At 38.6% G+C, this 14,918-nt stretch overlaps 1 protein-coding gene and 1 long non-coding RNA gene across 5 annotated transcripts in view; one reads left to right on the top strand and one right to left on the bottom strand.

Annotated features, from left to right (window-relative positions):
• Positions 1–1,549, top strand: part of NIFK (nucleolar protein interacting with the FHA domain of MKI67) — an 18,893-nt gene extending 17,344 nt beyond the window's left edge. For 2 of the 3 annotated variants that reach the window (XM_081260868.1, XM_081260869.1), the window contains exons 6-7: positions 633–770; positions 1,280–1,549. In XM_081260868.1, coding sequence (XP_081116994.1) covers positions 633–770; positions 1,280–1,483 — 342 coding nt within the window. In that variant the 3' untranslated portion in view covers positions 1,484–1,549. The remainder of the gene's footprint in view (positions 1–632; positions 771–1,279) is intronic. The other variant, XM_081260870.1, reaches the window with a different exon arrangement.
• The window catches only part of LOC308630620, a 26,923-nt gene extending 12,005 nt beyond the window's left edge, over positions 1–14,918 (bottom strand). The window contains exons 1-3 of one of the 2 annotated variants that reach the window (XR_014017975.1): positions 14,732–14,918; positions 12,935–13,007; positions 1,284–1,418 (exon numbers count right to left, since the gene is read on the bottom strand). This is a non-coding gene — a long non-coding RNA (uncharacterized lncRNA). Of the gene's footprint in view, positions 1–1,283; positions 1,419–12,934; positions 13,008–14,731 lie in introns of those variants that run through there. The other variant, XR_014017974.1, reaches the window with a different exon arrangement.

Genomic DNA, 14,918 nt, shown 5'->3' with positions numbered 1-14,918 from the left:
AAACTAGAAGCCCAATTTATCTTCCATTGGCTCACTTCCTGGTTGTTTGTTTGTTTGTTTGTTGTGTTTTTTGTTTGTTTTTTTGAGAGAGAATTTTTTTAATACTTATTTTTTAGTTTTCGGGGGACACAACATCTTTGTTTGTGGTGCTGAGGATCAAACCCGGGCCACACGCATGGCAGGCGAGCGCGCTACCACTTGAGCCACATCCCCAGCCCACTTCCTGGTTGTTAATTGTTTGCCAAACACAATCTCAATCACAGTCTTAAATATTCACGTCATGGCCTTTGGCCAACTGAACTGTGTGGGAGTTGGACTGTAAAACTTGAAAATGGGCAAATAAGTATTTTTTTCTGTACCCTCTTTGTACTTAGAAAAGCAGTGTGGCTTCATTGCCACAATCCTGAGCTTAGCCCTGTGGGCCTATAGAGGTAGCATTTGTAACTTCTTTGTTTGAAATTTTAGCAAAACAAGGGGGAACACGTTTCAAATAATAAAATCTTTAGAAATCTACAATTAACCAGGTAAAATTATATTATGTGCCAGATAGTAGAGAAAGAAATAGGAAGGCATAGTCAAAAAATAGCTGAAAAAAAAATGTGCAAATTGTTAAAGTCTTAATTTATTTTAAGGTTTTATCATCCAGTAAGCCTAAAGATCCTTCAGATAAACCTACAAAGAAGAAAAAGTCTTCAGGCATACCAAAGAAGAAGAAGAAGCGGGTTTCTAAAGGCACTGCTGCCACTCCTGACAAGTCTATAGATAGCCAGGTAAACCTGTCTTCATATTCTGGGCACAGGTATTCCAAAATAATTTCAACGAAGAAATGTGGTTTCTGCTATTATCATTTTAGTGACATTTCTGGTAGTTTTTTTTTTTGTTTTGTTTTGTTTTGTTTGTAGTTGTAGATGGACAGAATGCCTTTATTTTATTTGATTATTTTTATGTGGTGCTGAGGGTCAAACCCAGTGCCTCACGTATGCTAGGCAAGTGCTCTGCCACTGAGCTACAGCCCCAGCCCCAGCCCATCTGGTAGTTCTTAACTGCTGATAGCAGTTTGTTATCTTAGATAATTCAGTATATTCCACTTAATGAGTTTCATACTTAAGTTGATAAAACACCTACGCCCTTTATTTTCTGCAGTTATATTACTGAAAGATAGATGCAAGCCAAATATAATATTGCACAACTTCTAAAACGAGAAGGGAGCTGATATTTTTGACTAAAGTCATTTCCGCTGTCATTCCACATTTATGTATTATAATCTGCTTGATTCCAGGGCCCCACACCAGTTTGTACACCAACATTTTTAGAGAAACGAAAATCTGAAGTGGTGGGAATGGATGATGATGAAGATGATGAAATAGTTTTCAAGCTGCCCGTATATGATACAGAAGGAGCAGTAGAGACTCCAACACCTAAACAGTCAGGGAAGAAAAGACGAAGACAAAAACCAAGCAGTGATTCTGAACATATTATATGAATACATATCTTCTGACAAAATGTGATGGTTTTCTTACAGTGGCTGACTATATTTTACAAAGTACAATGAAATTGTAACCATCAATAGACTCAAAAGAGGGGCTGGGGATGTGGCTCAAGCGGTAGCACGCTCGCCTGGCATGCGTGCGGCCCGGGTTCGATCCTCAGCACCACATACCAACAAAAGATGTTGTGTCCGCTGAGAACTAAAAAAATAAATATTGTTTAAAAAAAAAAATAGACTCAAAAGAGAAAACATGCTATTTGGAAAGCAATCAGTACTTTGGCCTTTTTGCCCCTGTTGAAGTACGGGGGTACATCAGAACTTGCAGTGGTTGGGCTCACACTGCCTTTGCCCTGGTCTCAGTTTTCCTATCCCCTCTATTTTGCCTGTATTAAAGGGTCACTGTTAACTGTAAATTTAACAACTAATCTGAAGCTATTTTTATCGACATCAAATAAAGAAAGTCAATCCTGCTTATCATCTGTGTGGTTCTCGTGCACATTTAAGCCATCAGAGTATTTTAGATTTCAGCATCAGGTGGCTGAAATGAAGATTATATGGAGAGTGAAAATGTAGTTCAGATGTTCATACAGATTCACAAGTACTCATTTTTTACCAGTAATGTTAATTTTGGGTGGGCCAGCATGAATTGATAACTACAATTTTGAATCAGTATCAAACAGGAAATTGTGTCCAGGATACAAACCATGAACAGCAAATAAAATTTTTCTACACATTATTTGTAAACAAGACTTAAGGAGCTTGGAGGGGTCAAATTTCTGTGTTCTTGCTTCCCTCTTAAGTTTGTACCCTTGAAATGTGCTATTGTGTTAATTAATCCAAATTCATTAAAATCTGTCCTTCCCTACCATTTTATCACCCAATATTTGTTAAATTTGTAACATAAATGCTCTGATGTAAAACAGTTGGTTTCAAGTGTATACAAAGAACAGACAGTGACAGGCACGTAGAAAATGTTCATATGGTCCAGTGAATAAGTAGCAACTTTCTGAAGCATTCTGAACTTTGTGGATCTGAAATTTCCTTGATTACCATTCTGTGAAGATAAATAAGCTTCTCTGTTCAGAAACATGTCATGTTTTATCACCCCAAGGATTATGTGCATTCAAACACACAAAAGACAAGATGAAATGAATATTTCTTCCTTACCAACCTGTCACCCATACCACCCCACAGGTAGGGTGCCATTCATTAGCCCTTCATGGGAAAGAACTTCCTGCCTGTGGAGCAGTGAGGTGGATATTTTTAATTAGCAGAGCTAAAATTATACAATTACACAGAATAGTAGATGAAGTTCTTCAGAAAATCATCAAAAGTGGCATGGGTTACATTTCATAAGAGTAGCGGAACCTGAAGTGGAAATCCCTCAGCCAATATAATAAGAAAAGTCTATAGTAAGTCAAGTACAAATAAGGTGATGAGAATAAAACTAAAATTGTGCAATCATGACCACAGCAATTCAAAAGCATTTTTTATGAAGATGTACACAAAATAATGCTCTGGAATTACAGGTTGTTTTCCCCTTTCTGTAATTCTAAAAAAACATGAGTTCTATACTTGGCATTTGTGTGTGTGTTTGTGTAATCATAACAAAGTTGAAAAGGAATCCACAGGTAAAGTTCAGTTAGAGCCAGATATGTCATGAGATGGAGTACAAAAACAAATTTGGATTGCAGGTAAAATGGCAAATGAATAAACTTAGAGGTTAAAGATTGGGTTTTCTTCCATGGTATTTGGAATGTGTAGCAGTGTCCAAGGCAACTGATGATTATGACTGGAAATTGTAGATCTGGCCAGTTTGAGACTTGAAAAATAAGGATTGTCTCTGCTAATATGGATTCTAAATTACCACTTGCATACAGCAAAGGGTGTTTCTTATTGAAAGGCAGAATCTGGGCTATACTTTAATAAATACAACAAATAGAAGAGACAAAAAAGCTAACAATCAGACTCCAAATAGGAACAACTAGGGGTGTGTCTTCAAGGTCTCATGGACATCAACTTCTACAGCAAAAATAACACAACGGCTGTAGATACCACACCTACAAGGGGATCTCATCACTCTAAGACACATTGGCAAGAAAAGGTCACAGACTGAAAAGGCCCACACATAAGAGAGAAAGAGAAATCCATCACAAAAACAAATGTATAAAAATAGGAATACAAGAAATATGAAGAAATAAGGTGATACAATGCTCCTTAAGTTTATAGTTCACCAGCAACTGACTCTAAAGACACGGAAGTGGATAAAATATCAGAAAAGAAATTCAAAAGAATGATTATAAAAATGATCAATGAATTCCAAGAGGACACTGAAAAACAACTGAATGACTCAAGGACATAGTGAAGATATGAATGAAAAATTCAATAAGGAGGGGCTGGGGTTGTGGCTCAGCAGTAGAGCACTCACCCAGCACCTGCGAGGCCCTGGGTTCAATCCTCAGCACCACATAAAATAAATAAATAAAATAAAGGTATAGTGTTCAACTACAACTAAAAAATAACATATTAAAATTCAATAAGGAGCTACAGATATTGAAAAGACTCAAACAGAAATCTTGGAATTGAAAGACACAAGTCAAAATATTTAGTTGAAAATCTTTCTAATAGAGTAAAAACTGGAAAGATGGATTAAAAAACAAGACCCAACAATGTGTGTTTGCAAGAGACTCACAGGCAAAGACGGATACAGGCTGAAAGTAAAAGGATGGAAATTGGTATGAGAATGGAGCCTGAAAACAAGCAGGAGTTGCTATTCTCACATCTACCAAAACAGATTTCAAGCCAAAATTAATCAGAAGAGACAAAAATGGTCACTTCATATTGGTAAAGGGAACAATCCAACAAGAAAATAAAACAATAGTAAGTATTTGTGCACTTAACATTGGTATAACTAATTACATAAGAGACACTACTCAGAGCCTCAAACAGATCTCAATACAATAATATTGGGTGATTTTAACACAACTCTCTCATCAATAGGCAGGTCATCTAGACATAAACTCTTTAATAAAGACTTGTTGGACCTGAAAAATGGACTTAACAGAATATTCTATAGAATATTTCATCCAACAACAATTGAATACACTTTCTTCCCAGTGGTTCATGGAACCTTCTGCCAAATAGATTATGTTAGTCCACAAAGCAAATCTTGGCAAATATAAAAGAGATAAATAAATAAATCCTTGCCTCTTATCAGATAATAATGGGATGAAATTATAAATCAACACTGAAAAACCCTACAAAAGCTATATAAACCTATGAAGATTGAACAATACACTTTCAATTGATGAATGGGTTAACAAATCATGGAAGAAATTGAAAAAAATCTGAGAATCAAATGAGAATAATAATATAACATACCAGAACCTCTTAGACTGAAGACAGTTTTAAGAAAAAAGTTTACAACCATCTATACCTATGTAAGAAAATCGGAAAGATCCCAAATAAAAACTTAATGGTGCATCTAAAGACCCTTGAAAAAGAAAAACAAACCAATTCCCAAACCAGTAGAAGGAAGGAAATAAATAAGATCAGAGCCAAAATCAATAAAATTGAGAATTAAAAAACAATGCAAAGGATCAATGAGAAAAAGAGTTGGTTCTTGGAAAACATAAACAAGACTAATAAACCTTTAGCCAGCCTAAGCAAAAGAAAAAGAAGACCCAAATTAATAAAATTAGAGATGAAAAACGAGAAACCACCAGACATTACAAAATCCAGAGGCTAATTAGGAAATATTTTGAAAACTTACACTCCAACAAATTGGAAAACCAGAAGAAATGAATACATTTCTAGACACATGCAATCTGCCAAAATTGAGTCAAGAGTACGGGAAAAACCAAAACACACCAATAATTAGCAATGAGATAAAATAAGTAATAAAAATACTTCCAGGGCTGGGGATATATATAGCTCAGTTGGTAGAGTGCTTGCCTTGCATGCATAAGGCCCTGGGTTCAATCCCTGGCACCACACACACACACACACACTCACAAAAAAAAAAAAAAAAAAAAAAAAAAACTTCCAACAGAAGAAGCCCAGGGCCAGGCACAATGGTGCACACCTGTAATCCCAGTGGCTCAGGAGGCTGAGGCATGAGGATCAGGAGTTCAAAGCCCGCAAAGCACTAAGCAACTAAGTGAGACCCTGTCTCTAAATAAAATACAAAACAGGGCTGGGGATGTTACTCAATGGTTGAGTGCCCTTGAGCTTAATCGGCAGTAACCACCACCACCACCCCCCAAAAAAAGAGAGAGAGAGGGAAAAAATCCCAGGACCAGAAGAATTCTCAACCATTCTACCAGATCTTTAAAGAAGAACTAGTGTCAATGCTCCTCAAATTACTCCATGAAATAAAAAGAAACTGAACACTTCCAAATTTATTCTATGAAGCCAATATTATACTCATACCAAAACCAGATAAGAACACAAAGAAAGAAAACTACAAACCAATATCCCTGATGAACTAATGCAAAATAAAAATATTAGCAAATTGTATGCAACAACATATTAAGAAGATGGTACATCATGACCAAGTTGTATTTATCCCAGGATGCAAGAATGGCTTAACATATGCAAATCAATAAATGTAATTCATCACATAAATAGAATGAAAACAAAAATCACTTAGTTCTCTTAATATATGCAGAGAAAGCTTTCAACAAAATTCAATACTCATTCATGATTTAAAAAAAAAAGCGCTGAAGAAACTAGTGATAGAAGGAACCTATCTCAACATCATAAGACAATATGCAAAAATCCCAGAGACAACACAGTGAGTGAGGAAAAACCTGAAAGCATTTCCTTTAAAATCTGGAACAAGACAAGGTTGTTCACTCTCACCACACCTATTTAATATTGTACTAGAAATTCAAACCACAGCAATTAGACAAGAGAAGGAAATAAAAGGGGTAAAAAATAGGAAAGGAAAACATGAAATTATTACTGTTTGCCAATGATATGATCCTATAACTTAGAAGATCCCAAAAGCTCCACCAGAAGATTACTAGAGATAATAAACAAAGCAGCAAAGTAGCAGGTTACAAAATCCACAAACAAAAATCATTAGCTTTCCTATGTATCAGTAATGAATCTACTGAGAAAGAAATCAGGAAAACAATTCCATTCACAATAGCCTCAAAAATAAAATACCTAGGAATAAATTTAACCAAGGTGGTGAAAGACCTCTACAATGAGAGTTATGGTACATTGAAGAAGACTTTAGAAGATGAAAGACCTCCCCATGTTCATGGACAGGCAAAATTAATATTGTTCACATGGCCATACTACCAAAAGCAATATACAGATTCAATGCAATCCCCATCAAAATATCAATGACATTCTTCACAGAACTAGAAAAAAAAATCCTCAAACTCATTTGGAAGAATAAAAGACCCAGAATAGTCAAAGCAATTCTTTTTTTTTTTTTTAAAGAGAGAGTGAGAGAGGGGAGAGAGAGAGAGAGAGAGAATTTTTTTTTTAATATTTTATTTTTTAGTTCTCGGCGGACACAACATCTTTGTTGGTATGTGGTGCTGAGGATCGAACCCGGGTCTTACGCACGCCAGGCGAGCGCCCTACCGCTTGAGCCACATCCCCAGCCCCCAGAATAGTCAAAGCAATTCTAAGCCAAAAAAAACAATGCTGGAGACATCACAATTACCTGATTTCAAATTATACTACAAAGCGATGGTAACAAAAACTGCATGACATTGGTATGAAAACAGACACATAGATCAAGGGCACAAAACAGAAGATAGAGAGAAAAATCCACACACCTAACATCATCTCATTCTTGACAAAGCTGTCAAAGACATACTTTGGAGAGAAGATAGATTTTCTAACAAGTGGTGCTGGGAAAACTGGTTATTCATGTGTAGAAGAAGGAAACTAGACCCTTATTTCTCACCCTGCACAAAACTCAATTCAAAATGGATCCACCACATGACTCTGCTAGACCACTCCTTGGTATTTATCCTAAGGAATTAAAGTCATCATAAAACTATAGTGATACATGCATATCCGTGTTTATAGCAGCACAATTCACAACAGCCAAACTATGGAACTAGTCTAGGCATCCATCAATGGATGAATGGATAAAGAAAATGTGATATGCATACATAATTAAGTTTTATTCAGTCATAAGTAAAAATGAAATTGTGGCATTTGTAGGAAAATGGATGGAACTTGAGACCATTAAGTGAAATAAGCCAAACTCGGAAGTTCAAATGTTGTATGTTTTCTCTCATGTGGAAGTTAAGGAGGAAAAAGAAAAAGAGACATGGAGAGAGGGGACCCCATGGAAATTAAAGAGAGATCAGTTGAATAGAGGAAGGGGATTATGGAGAGGGAAAGAGGAAATACTAGGGAATGACACTGGCCAAATATAATTTGGCCAATTTGTCATGTGCATGTATGAATATGTAACAACAAATCCCACCATTGTATACAATTATAATGCACCAATAAAAAATATGAAAAGAGGAAAAAAGAATTTGGTTGTGACATAGATCATATGGGGTTCTCTGCTTATCACTGCTATTGAGGAGTACATTACGCATGGCAGAGTGCAGTTTAAACTCAGTCACTTCAAGTGCCACATGTGTCACACTGCTATGAATTTGAGGTGTTTTTGTTTTTTTGTTTTGCAGAAGTGAGGATTGAACCAGTAAAGTATGCTTTCCCACTGAGCTATATCCCCAGTGCTTTTTTTTTTTTAATATTTTTTTCTTTAGTTGTAGTTGCACACAATACCTTTATTTATATGTGGTGCTGAGGATTGAAGCCAGGGCCTCACAAGTGCTAGGCGAGCCCTCTACCACTGAGCCACAGCCACAGCCCTCCCCAGTGCTTTTATTTCTGTTTATTTACTCTTTTTAAAGGTAGGCTATTAATAAGATTTTATTTTGAACTTGACAGGTCTTGCTCTTCAGAGAGATGTTCTTTAGTGCTGGGAAGCAAACTCAGGGTCTTACACATGCTATACAAGGGCTCCTCTACTGAGCTACACACCCAGCTCCTTCACACATGAATTCTTAGTTCAGCACACACTTTCAAATGCTATCATCTTTAATTAAAAGAAAAACCTTCTAAGTACATAAAAATGACCTTAGAGACAAAAAAAGAATGTTCTAATTCAGAAGGTCTGGGATAAGCCCAAGAATCTAATTGAACCCAGGATGGCTTAATCACTGATCCACATCCCTAGCTCCTTTTTTGTATTTTTATTTTTAAACAGGGTCTTGCTAAGTCCTTAGAGCCTCACTAATTTGCTGAAACTGGTCTTGAATTTATAATCCTCCAGACTCAACCTCCTGAATTACGGGAATTACAGGCATGCACCACCACGCCCAGCAAAATCTAATTTTTAAAAAGTTCTCCAGCTGCTTCTGAGGCAACCATCTCAGCCTCAGGCCAAGGAAGAGCGTTTAAGAACCTCTGTCCCATTATCCACAACAACTGCTTCCTCTAGGTAGCTGCTTCAGGGAAGGATGAGAACATAAGTAGTTAGTAGTCTACATGTTATTCGTTTCAGAGTGGGGATGGGGGTGATGGCTAGGGGCAGGAGCATGGGAACTGAAACACTAAACCAGTGCAGGAAGAGAAGGCCTCTTTCCTTTCTGCTTTTGCTCCAACCTATCCATTAGGAAACACAAAGATGGCTGATGACAAGGTGTGAGCAGTGTGGACAGTCGTGCATGCAAGGCACGCTGCAACGCCTTTCCAGATGTGCACAAGTCATGTGGACAAAACGACCAAAACCATCCCTTCCCTCCCCCAGTAAGAGTGAGGGTGAGAGAACCAGGATTTCTTTTATTTCCTAAGCACCATGCATCTTGGTGGCACTAGCTCCCCCTCCAAGATGTCATGGAAAACAGAGCAGGTTTGAGCACAATTACTCCCAAGTGGTTTTCACGGTTAAGGCGAGCATACATTTCAAAAGGCAGCCTCCAGGTGAAGGTGCAGGCAGAAGCTCCTCTTGCTGTCTCTCCTGCTGCAGGCCCTTCTCTCTCTCATGCGTGCCTGCGCACACACACTTGCACATTCTTGCACGGTGAAAACGCTGTCCAGTGGCTGGGAGTGACTGGCTCATGTCAGGTAGTGCACCACAAGGAACTGACCACATAGGTGAGCAGCATCCTGCCTATCAAGAAGTACTTTCTGGAAAGCCCTCTTCTCAACATGCCCCATCACCATGTTAGACAAGCACAACATGTTGGCAATGGCAAGGATCTTTTTCTGAGCCCCTTCAAGGTCAACTCTGGCTCTCAGGCTCTCCACAATACTGTGCCCACATCTAATGAGGTCCTCCATGCCTGGTGAATGTTGTGGAGGAAGGAGTTAAACTGCAGCTACTGTCCATTGGTATGTTGGTGTCAGTCATTAGTAGTGAAGTTGCGAGACAGAAGCTACTCTAGCTGTCTCTCCTGCTGCCCGCTAGCCAGCACGCTTGCTGGAAGTTTCTAAAAGCAGCCTGCAGGTAGTGGACATCATATTTTAACTAGCCAGCTCCAAGTCTGGCATTCTGCCTTTTATTGGGGGATTCCTTGCTGGACAAAACCTCCAGACATCCTAGACGTCTGAATATCTGGTCTACGCTTGCTTGGGTTTCATTATCTGCTAAGGCAAATGATTTGGAAGGTTTTTCCTTGGCTTCTCATGGGTTAACAGGTGTTATCAATACTGCTCAGTTGACTATCTGAGTCAATGCCAAACTCAAAGTGACAGAGTGACCAAGTCATCCCGGTTTGTCTAGATACATTCTGGTTTTAACACTGTGAATCCAACATTCTGAGAACCTTCTCAGTGCCAGGAAATGAACAGTCCATTGCTTTAGAAATGATTGAATAATTAGCTCATCAGTAGTTTGTGTGGACAAATTATAACAAAAAAAAAAAAAAAACATCTTTGGCATTGAGAGCCAGTACAACCTGAAGTGGCTTCTAAGGTTTATTTGGACAAATTAATAGTTTGTGAAACCTAAAGTGTTTGGAGTCTATTGTTGGGCTGGAGATATAGCTCAGTTGGTACAGTGCTTGCCTCGCATGTACAAGGTCTGGATTCAATCCCCAGCACCACACACACACACAAACACACACACACACAAAAAAAAAAAAAAAAAAAACCTGGAGTCTATTATTCATTGAATTATTCAACAACAGGTATTTTACAGAAAATACATGAACCTGGCTGGGTACAGTGGCACATCCCTGTAATCCCAGCTACGTGGGAGATTGAGATAGGAGAATCACAAGTTCAAGGCCAGTCTAAGAACCTGTCTCAGAAATAAATAGGGCTGGGGATACAGCTCAGTGGTAGAGAACCCTTAGGAGGGAGGGAGGGAGGGAGGAAAGGAAGGAAGGAAGGAAGGAAGCTTGTTATTGAATCACAGTGATCAAAGTAGTTAATTTGTTTTTGGCCATCATCAGTTTTATGATTTTTCTTTCTTTTCTTTCTTTTTTTTTTTCTACTGAGATTTAACCCAGGGGCACTTAACCACTGATCTACATCCCCAGACCCTTTTTATTTTTTGAGACAGGGTCTTGCTAAATTGCTGAGGCTGGCCTTGAACTTGTGATCCTTCTCCTCAGCAGAAGGATTACAGGCATTTGCCACATTCCTGGCTGTGAAAAGAAGATCATTTTCAAAGATCAAAAACATAAAATCTTATTGCAAATCAACATCAACAGGCGAATCTTTGCAAGTGATTATGATGACAGGAAACACCTTCACATCTACAATAATTAACTCAAAATGTAAATATTTACATTTACCTAAATGTAAAACATAATTAGAAAGCTTAAAATACAGGTGAAAAAATCTTCATGACCTATAGTTAGGCAATGAGTTCTTAGATACAATATCAAAAGCATGATCTATAAGAGAAAAAAAATGAATCAAGTGAATTTTAAATCAAATTTAAAACTTGCTAGTGAGGGCTGGTGATATATCTCAGCAATAAATTGCTTGCTTAGCATATGTGAGGCTCTGGGTTCAATTCCTGGTACCACAAAATAAATTAAAAATGAGGAAATTAAAGTCTGAGAGCTTGGATAACTCGCCTGCATATAATGAAAGTTGAACCTGTTAAAGTAACTCAAGCCCTCAGAATTTATTTTCCACAGGAGAAGCATGAATGCTAGATTGGTTGTGGCAATGGAAAAGAAAGAGGAAGAAGCCTTGCATGTATGAACCTGACAGTTTTCTGAATTGGCAAGATCACACTGGGGCAGGCATGGGTAGAAGACAAAAAGATTTCCATTCCTAGGTTCTTAGCTTTGAAATACCAAGCACATTATAACGCTAGGTGGCAACAGATCCCAAGCACAAAAATGGACAGTCAACTCAGCACTTACAGAGATGGGGAAAAATGCAAAACTATGAAAAGGATAATTAAAATTATAATTATAATTATTAAACAAATTTTAATTATCAATTATATCAAATTATACTCAAATTTTAACCGTTTTTTTTAAACAATGCTCTCCAAAACACACACACAAAGAGCAGACCAATTTCTAGATGAGTAGAGCCAGAAACTACCACGATCAGATGGCTCTTAAACAACTGGGTACTTTAAAAACACACTTTTGATAGTTATTGAAAATACATGCCAATTATTGAAAATATATGCAATATAGAATGTGGCCGCTCAAACCATGAAAAACTTTAGCTTAAAACTTCATGAATAAATATAGCTTAGATTAACTGTACAATATTTACGAGCAAATAATTTTATAATTTACTGTCCTTCAGTATATATTAGAATGATGGCTCTGTTGTTTATTTTATCTTATTTATATTTTGTGGTCCTGGGGATGGAACCCAGGGCCTTAAGCATGCTTGTCACATGTTCTACTACTGAGTTGCACTCCCAGCCCCAACTCTGTTTTGTGTTTTGTTAAAACATGATTTATTTAAAATAACATTTAAAGTGGGAGTGTGGCATGGTTGCAGAGCCTTTGCCAAGCAGGTGTGAGGCCCTGAGTTAAATACCCAGCACTACAAAAAATAAATAAATAAACGTATCAAGAGGAAAATAGAGCTGGGCATGGTGTCACACGCCTGTAATCCCAGCAGCTTGGAGGCTGAGTCAGGAGGATCCCAAGTTCCAGGCAAGCATCAGCAACTTATGGAGTCCCTGTCTCAAAAAATAAAAGGGACGGAGGATATGGCGAATAAGATAGGATAGTCAATGGGGCCCAATTAAGGCTTTTAAAATATAAGGTTGGGGCTGTGGCTCAGTGGTAGAGCATTTGCCTAGCATGTGTGAGGCACTGGGTTTGATTCTCAGCACCACATAAAAATAAATAAATAAAGGCACTGTGTTCATCTACAACTAAAAATTTTAAAAAAATTAATGTATAAAGGCCAATCCATGAAGTTAGTATATTTAAGTAGCAAGCTGCTTTCAGGTTCTCTTACCTTGTCCTATTTTCTTCACACTTAAATGCTGCTTCTTTCACTCCTGCTTTCCCGTTGTTGACTGGATTTCCTTCTTCAAATTTGCAAGATGAAAACCCAGAAGGAAATTGGTGGTGACCTGCTAGGATCTGCTATTAAGAGTTACAACACCCTACTTGACAACAGCCCAGAAGAATCCAGCTCTGCTGGCTGCGATCCCTGGAGCTGCGATCCCTGCAGCTGAGGCCAGCAAGCATCCTCTTCTGTGATGAGCTGCTAACACTAAGAAGGGCTTTCTCAGCTAGAGTCCTGCTGCTTGCCAGCCTCACCCTCCAGCAGAAGTGGAGAAAGGACTTTCATCTCATCAGTAGCTCAGTGAGAGAATGCCTCTATATTCAGTCCCCAGTACAGACAGGGGGAAATAGGTGACAAGAGTGGATGGAAAGGATCATCACAAAATACTAAGCATGTATTGGCACAATCCTCAGGGTGACATTCCTAAAGAAATGGAAACCACAGGGAGTGCAGCTCAAAGGCCGAGTATTGGCCAAGTAATCCTCAAGGCCTTAGGTTGTATCTCAACTCAGCAAAAAAATCCTTCCTGCTGCTACAAGGAAATGACATTGACTCACATGTTCATTTGGTACCTTGAGAGACCTGGCACACTGCCAACTCACCTACCCTGGTTCAAACTCTAGCCCTGGGAGGATTGAGCAGCACATATTCTTCATGATGAGGCCTCCTCCCCCACCTTCTACAGTCATTGAGCCATTTCATTTTCAGATACCAATCCCAGCAAGGGCTGAGCTCTTGGGACTCTCAACACTTTTCCATAGTCCCCTTTAGTGGCCCAGGGGTAACTGGCATTGAAATAGTCCAGAGAACGTCTAAAGTTTGTAAGAAACCCGGAATTCCCTTTGCAGCTTAGGAGCTACGACTGATAATTCTCCAAAGTGGGACATTAATGTCCAAAGCAATGGAATTAGGAATAAACAGAGAAGAATGAAAAAATTGAGCACATCAGTGTCCTCATGGCAGGGTACCCTGGATGATCCCTTCTAAAAAAAAAAAAAAAAAGTATTCTCCTTCCACCCCAAGAAGCTCCTGTTCTGTTTATGGGTGGGCAGCATAGATAAGGGTCCATGAGGCCCAGGATTTTGTCCATTCCACCTGCCTCCTCACCATTTTACCTGTCCTTCCAAAATACATGCTGGTCTTCCTTGTGAGTTTATTTAGACTTGGCTCACTGTAGGGGCTGCCAGTCTGGAATCTGGTAGGATTGAGCAACAGGGTACAAGCCATTGAAATCCAAGGAAGAGTTAATGTTGTAGAGGTCAAAGGCAAGCAGACTCCCAGGAGGCCTTTCTCCAATGGTGCCTAGGGGAAGGAAGGAAGGAAGGAAGGAAGGAAGGAAGGAAGGAAGGAAGGAAGGAAGGAAGGAAGGAAGGAAGGAAGGAAGGAAGGAAGGAAGGAAGGAAGGAAGGAAGGAAGGAAGGAAGGAAGGAAGGAAGGAAGGAAGGAAGGAAGGAAGGAAACATTATTGCCATACAAGAGAACTCTACTGCCATAATCCCTAAACACAATCTTTAGCCCTTGGTCTATTTTCCAATTGCTGTGCTCATTCTGGTTTTCTTTCTGATTTATGAAGTCTAAATTAGAAGCACAAAGTACTTAGAATGTGTGGCATTTCCCTACCTCAGTTAGTAAATCTCAACATTTTGAAACCATTTTTTCAAGTTGTATCTGAGTGATATATTTGTGGCCTTGTTCTTCTCAAAAACAAACTTTAAAAACCCTGTTTGGGGAGTTAGGGCTTACCTTAAGTCCAGAGTTAATGTCCCATTGATCCAATTAAAGACTGTTTCACATACCTACATACAAATTTCTCCTATTCCAGTAACCAATCTGCTTTATAATTAATTTGTTGACCAAGTGCCTTGGTGACCTGTTCTGCTTCTATTTGTGCTAACAGAAGGAAATGAATTTGCAGCGGTGGCATAGACAC

The sequence above is a fragment of the Spermophilus citellus genome (assembly GCF_964194105.1).
Source record: "Spermophilus citellus genome assembly, chromosome: 11".
Lineage (NCBI taxonomy): Eukaryota > Metazoa > Chordata > Mammalia > Rodentia > Sciuridae > Spermophilus > Spermophilus citellus.
Note: the sequence above shows the minus strand (reverse complement) of the source record. Positions and strands in the feature narration are given on the sequence as shown.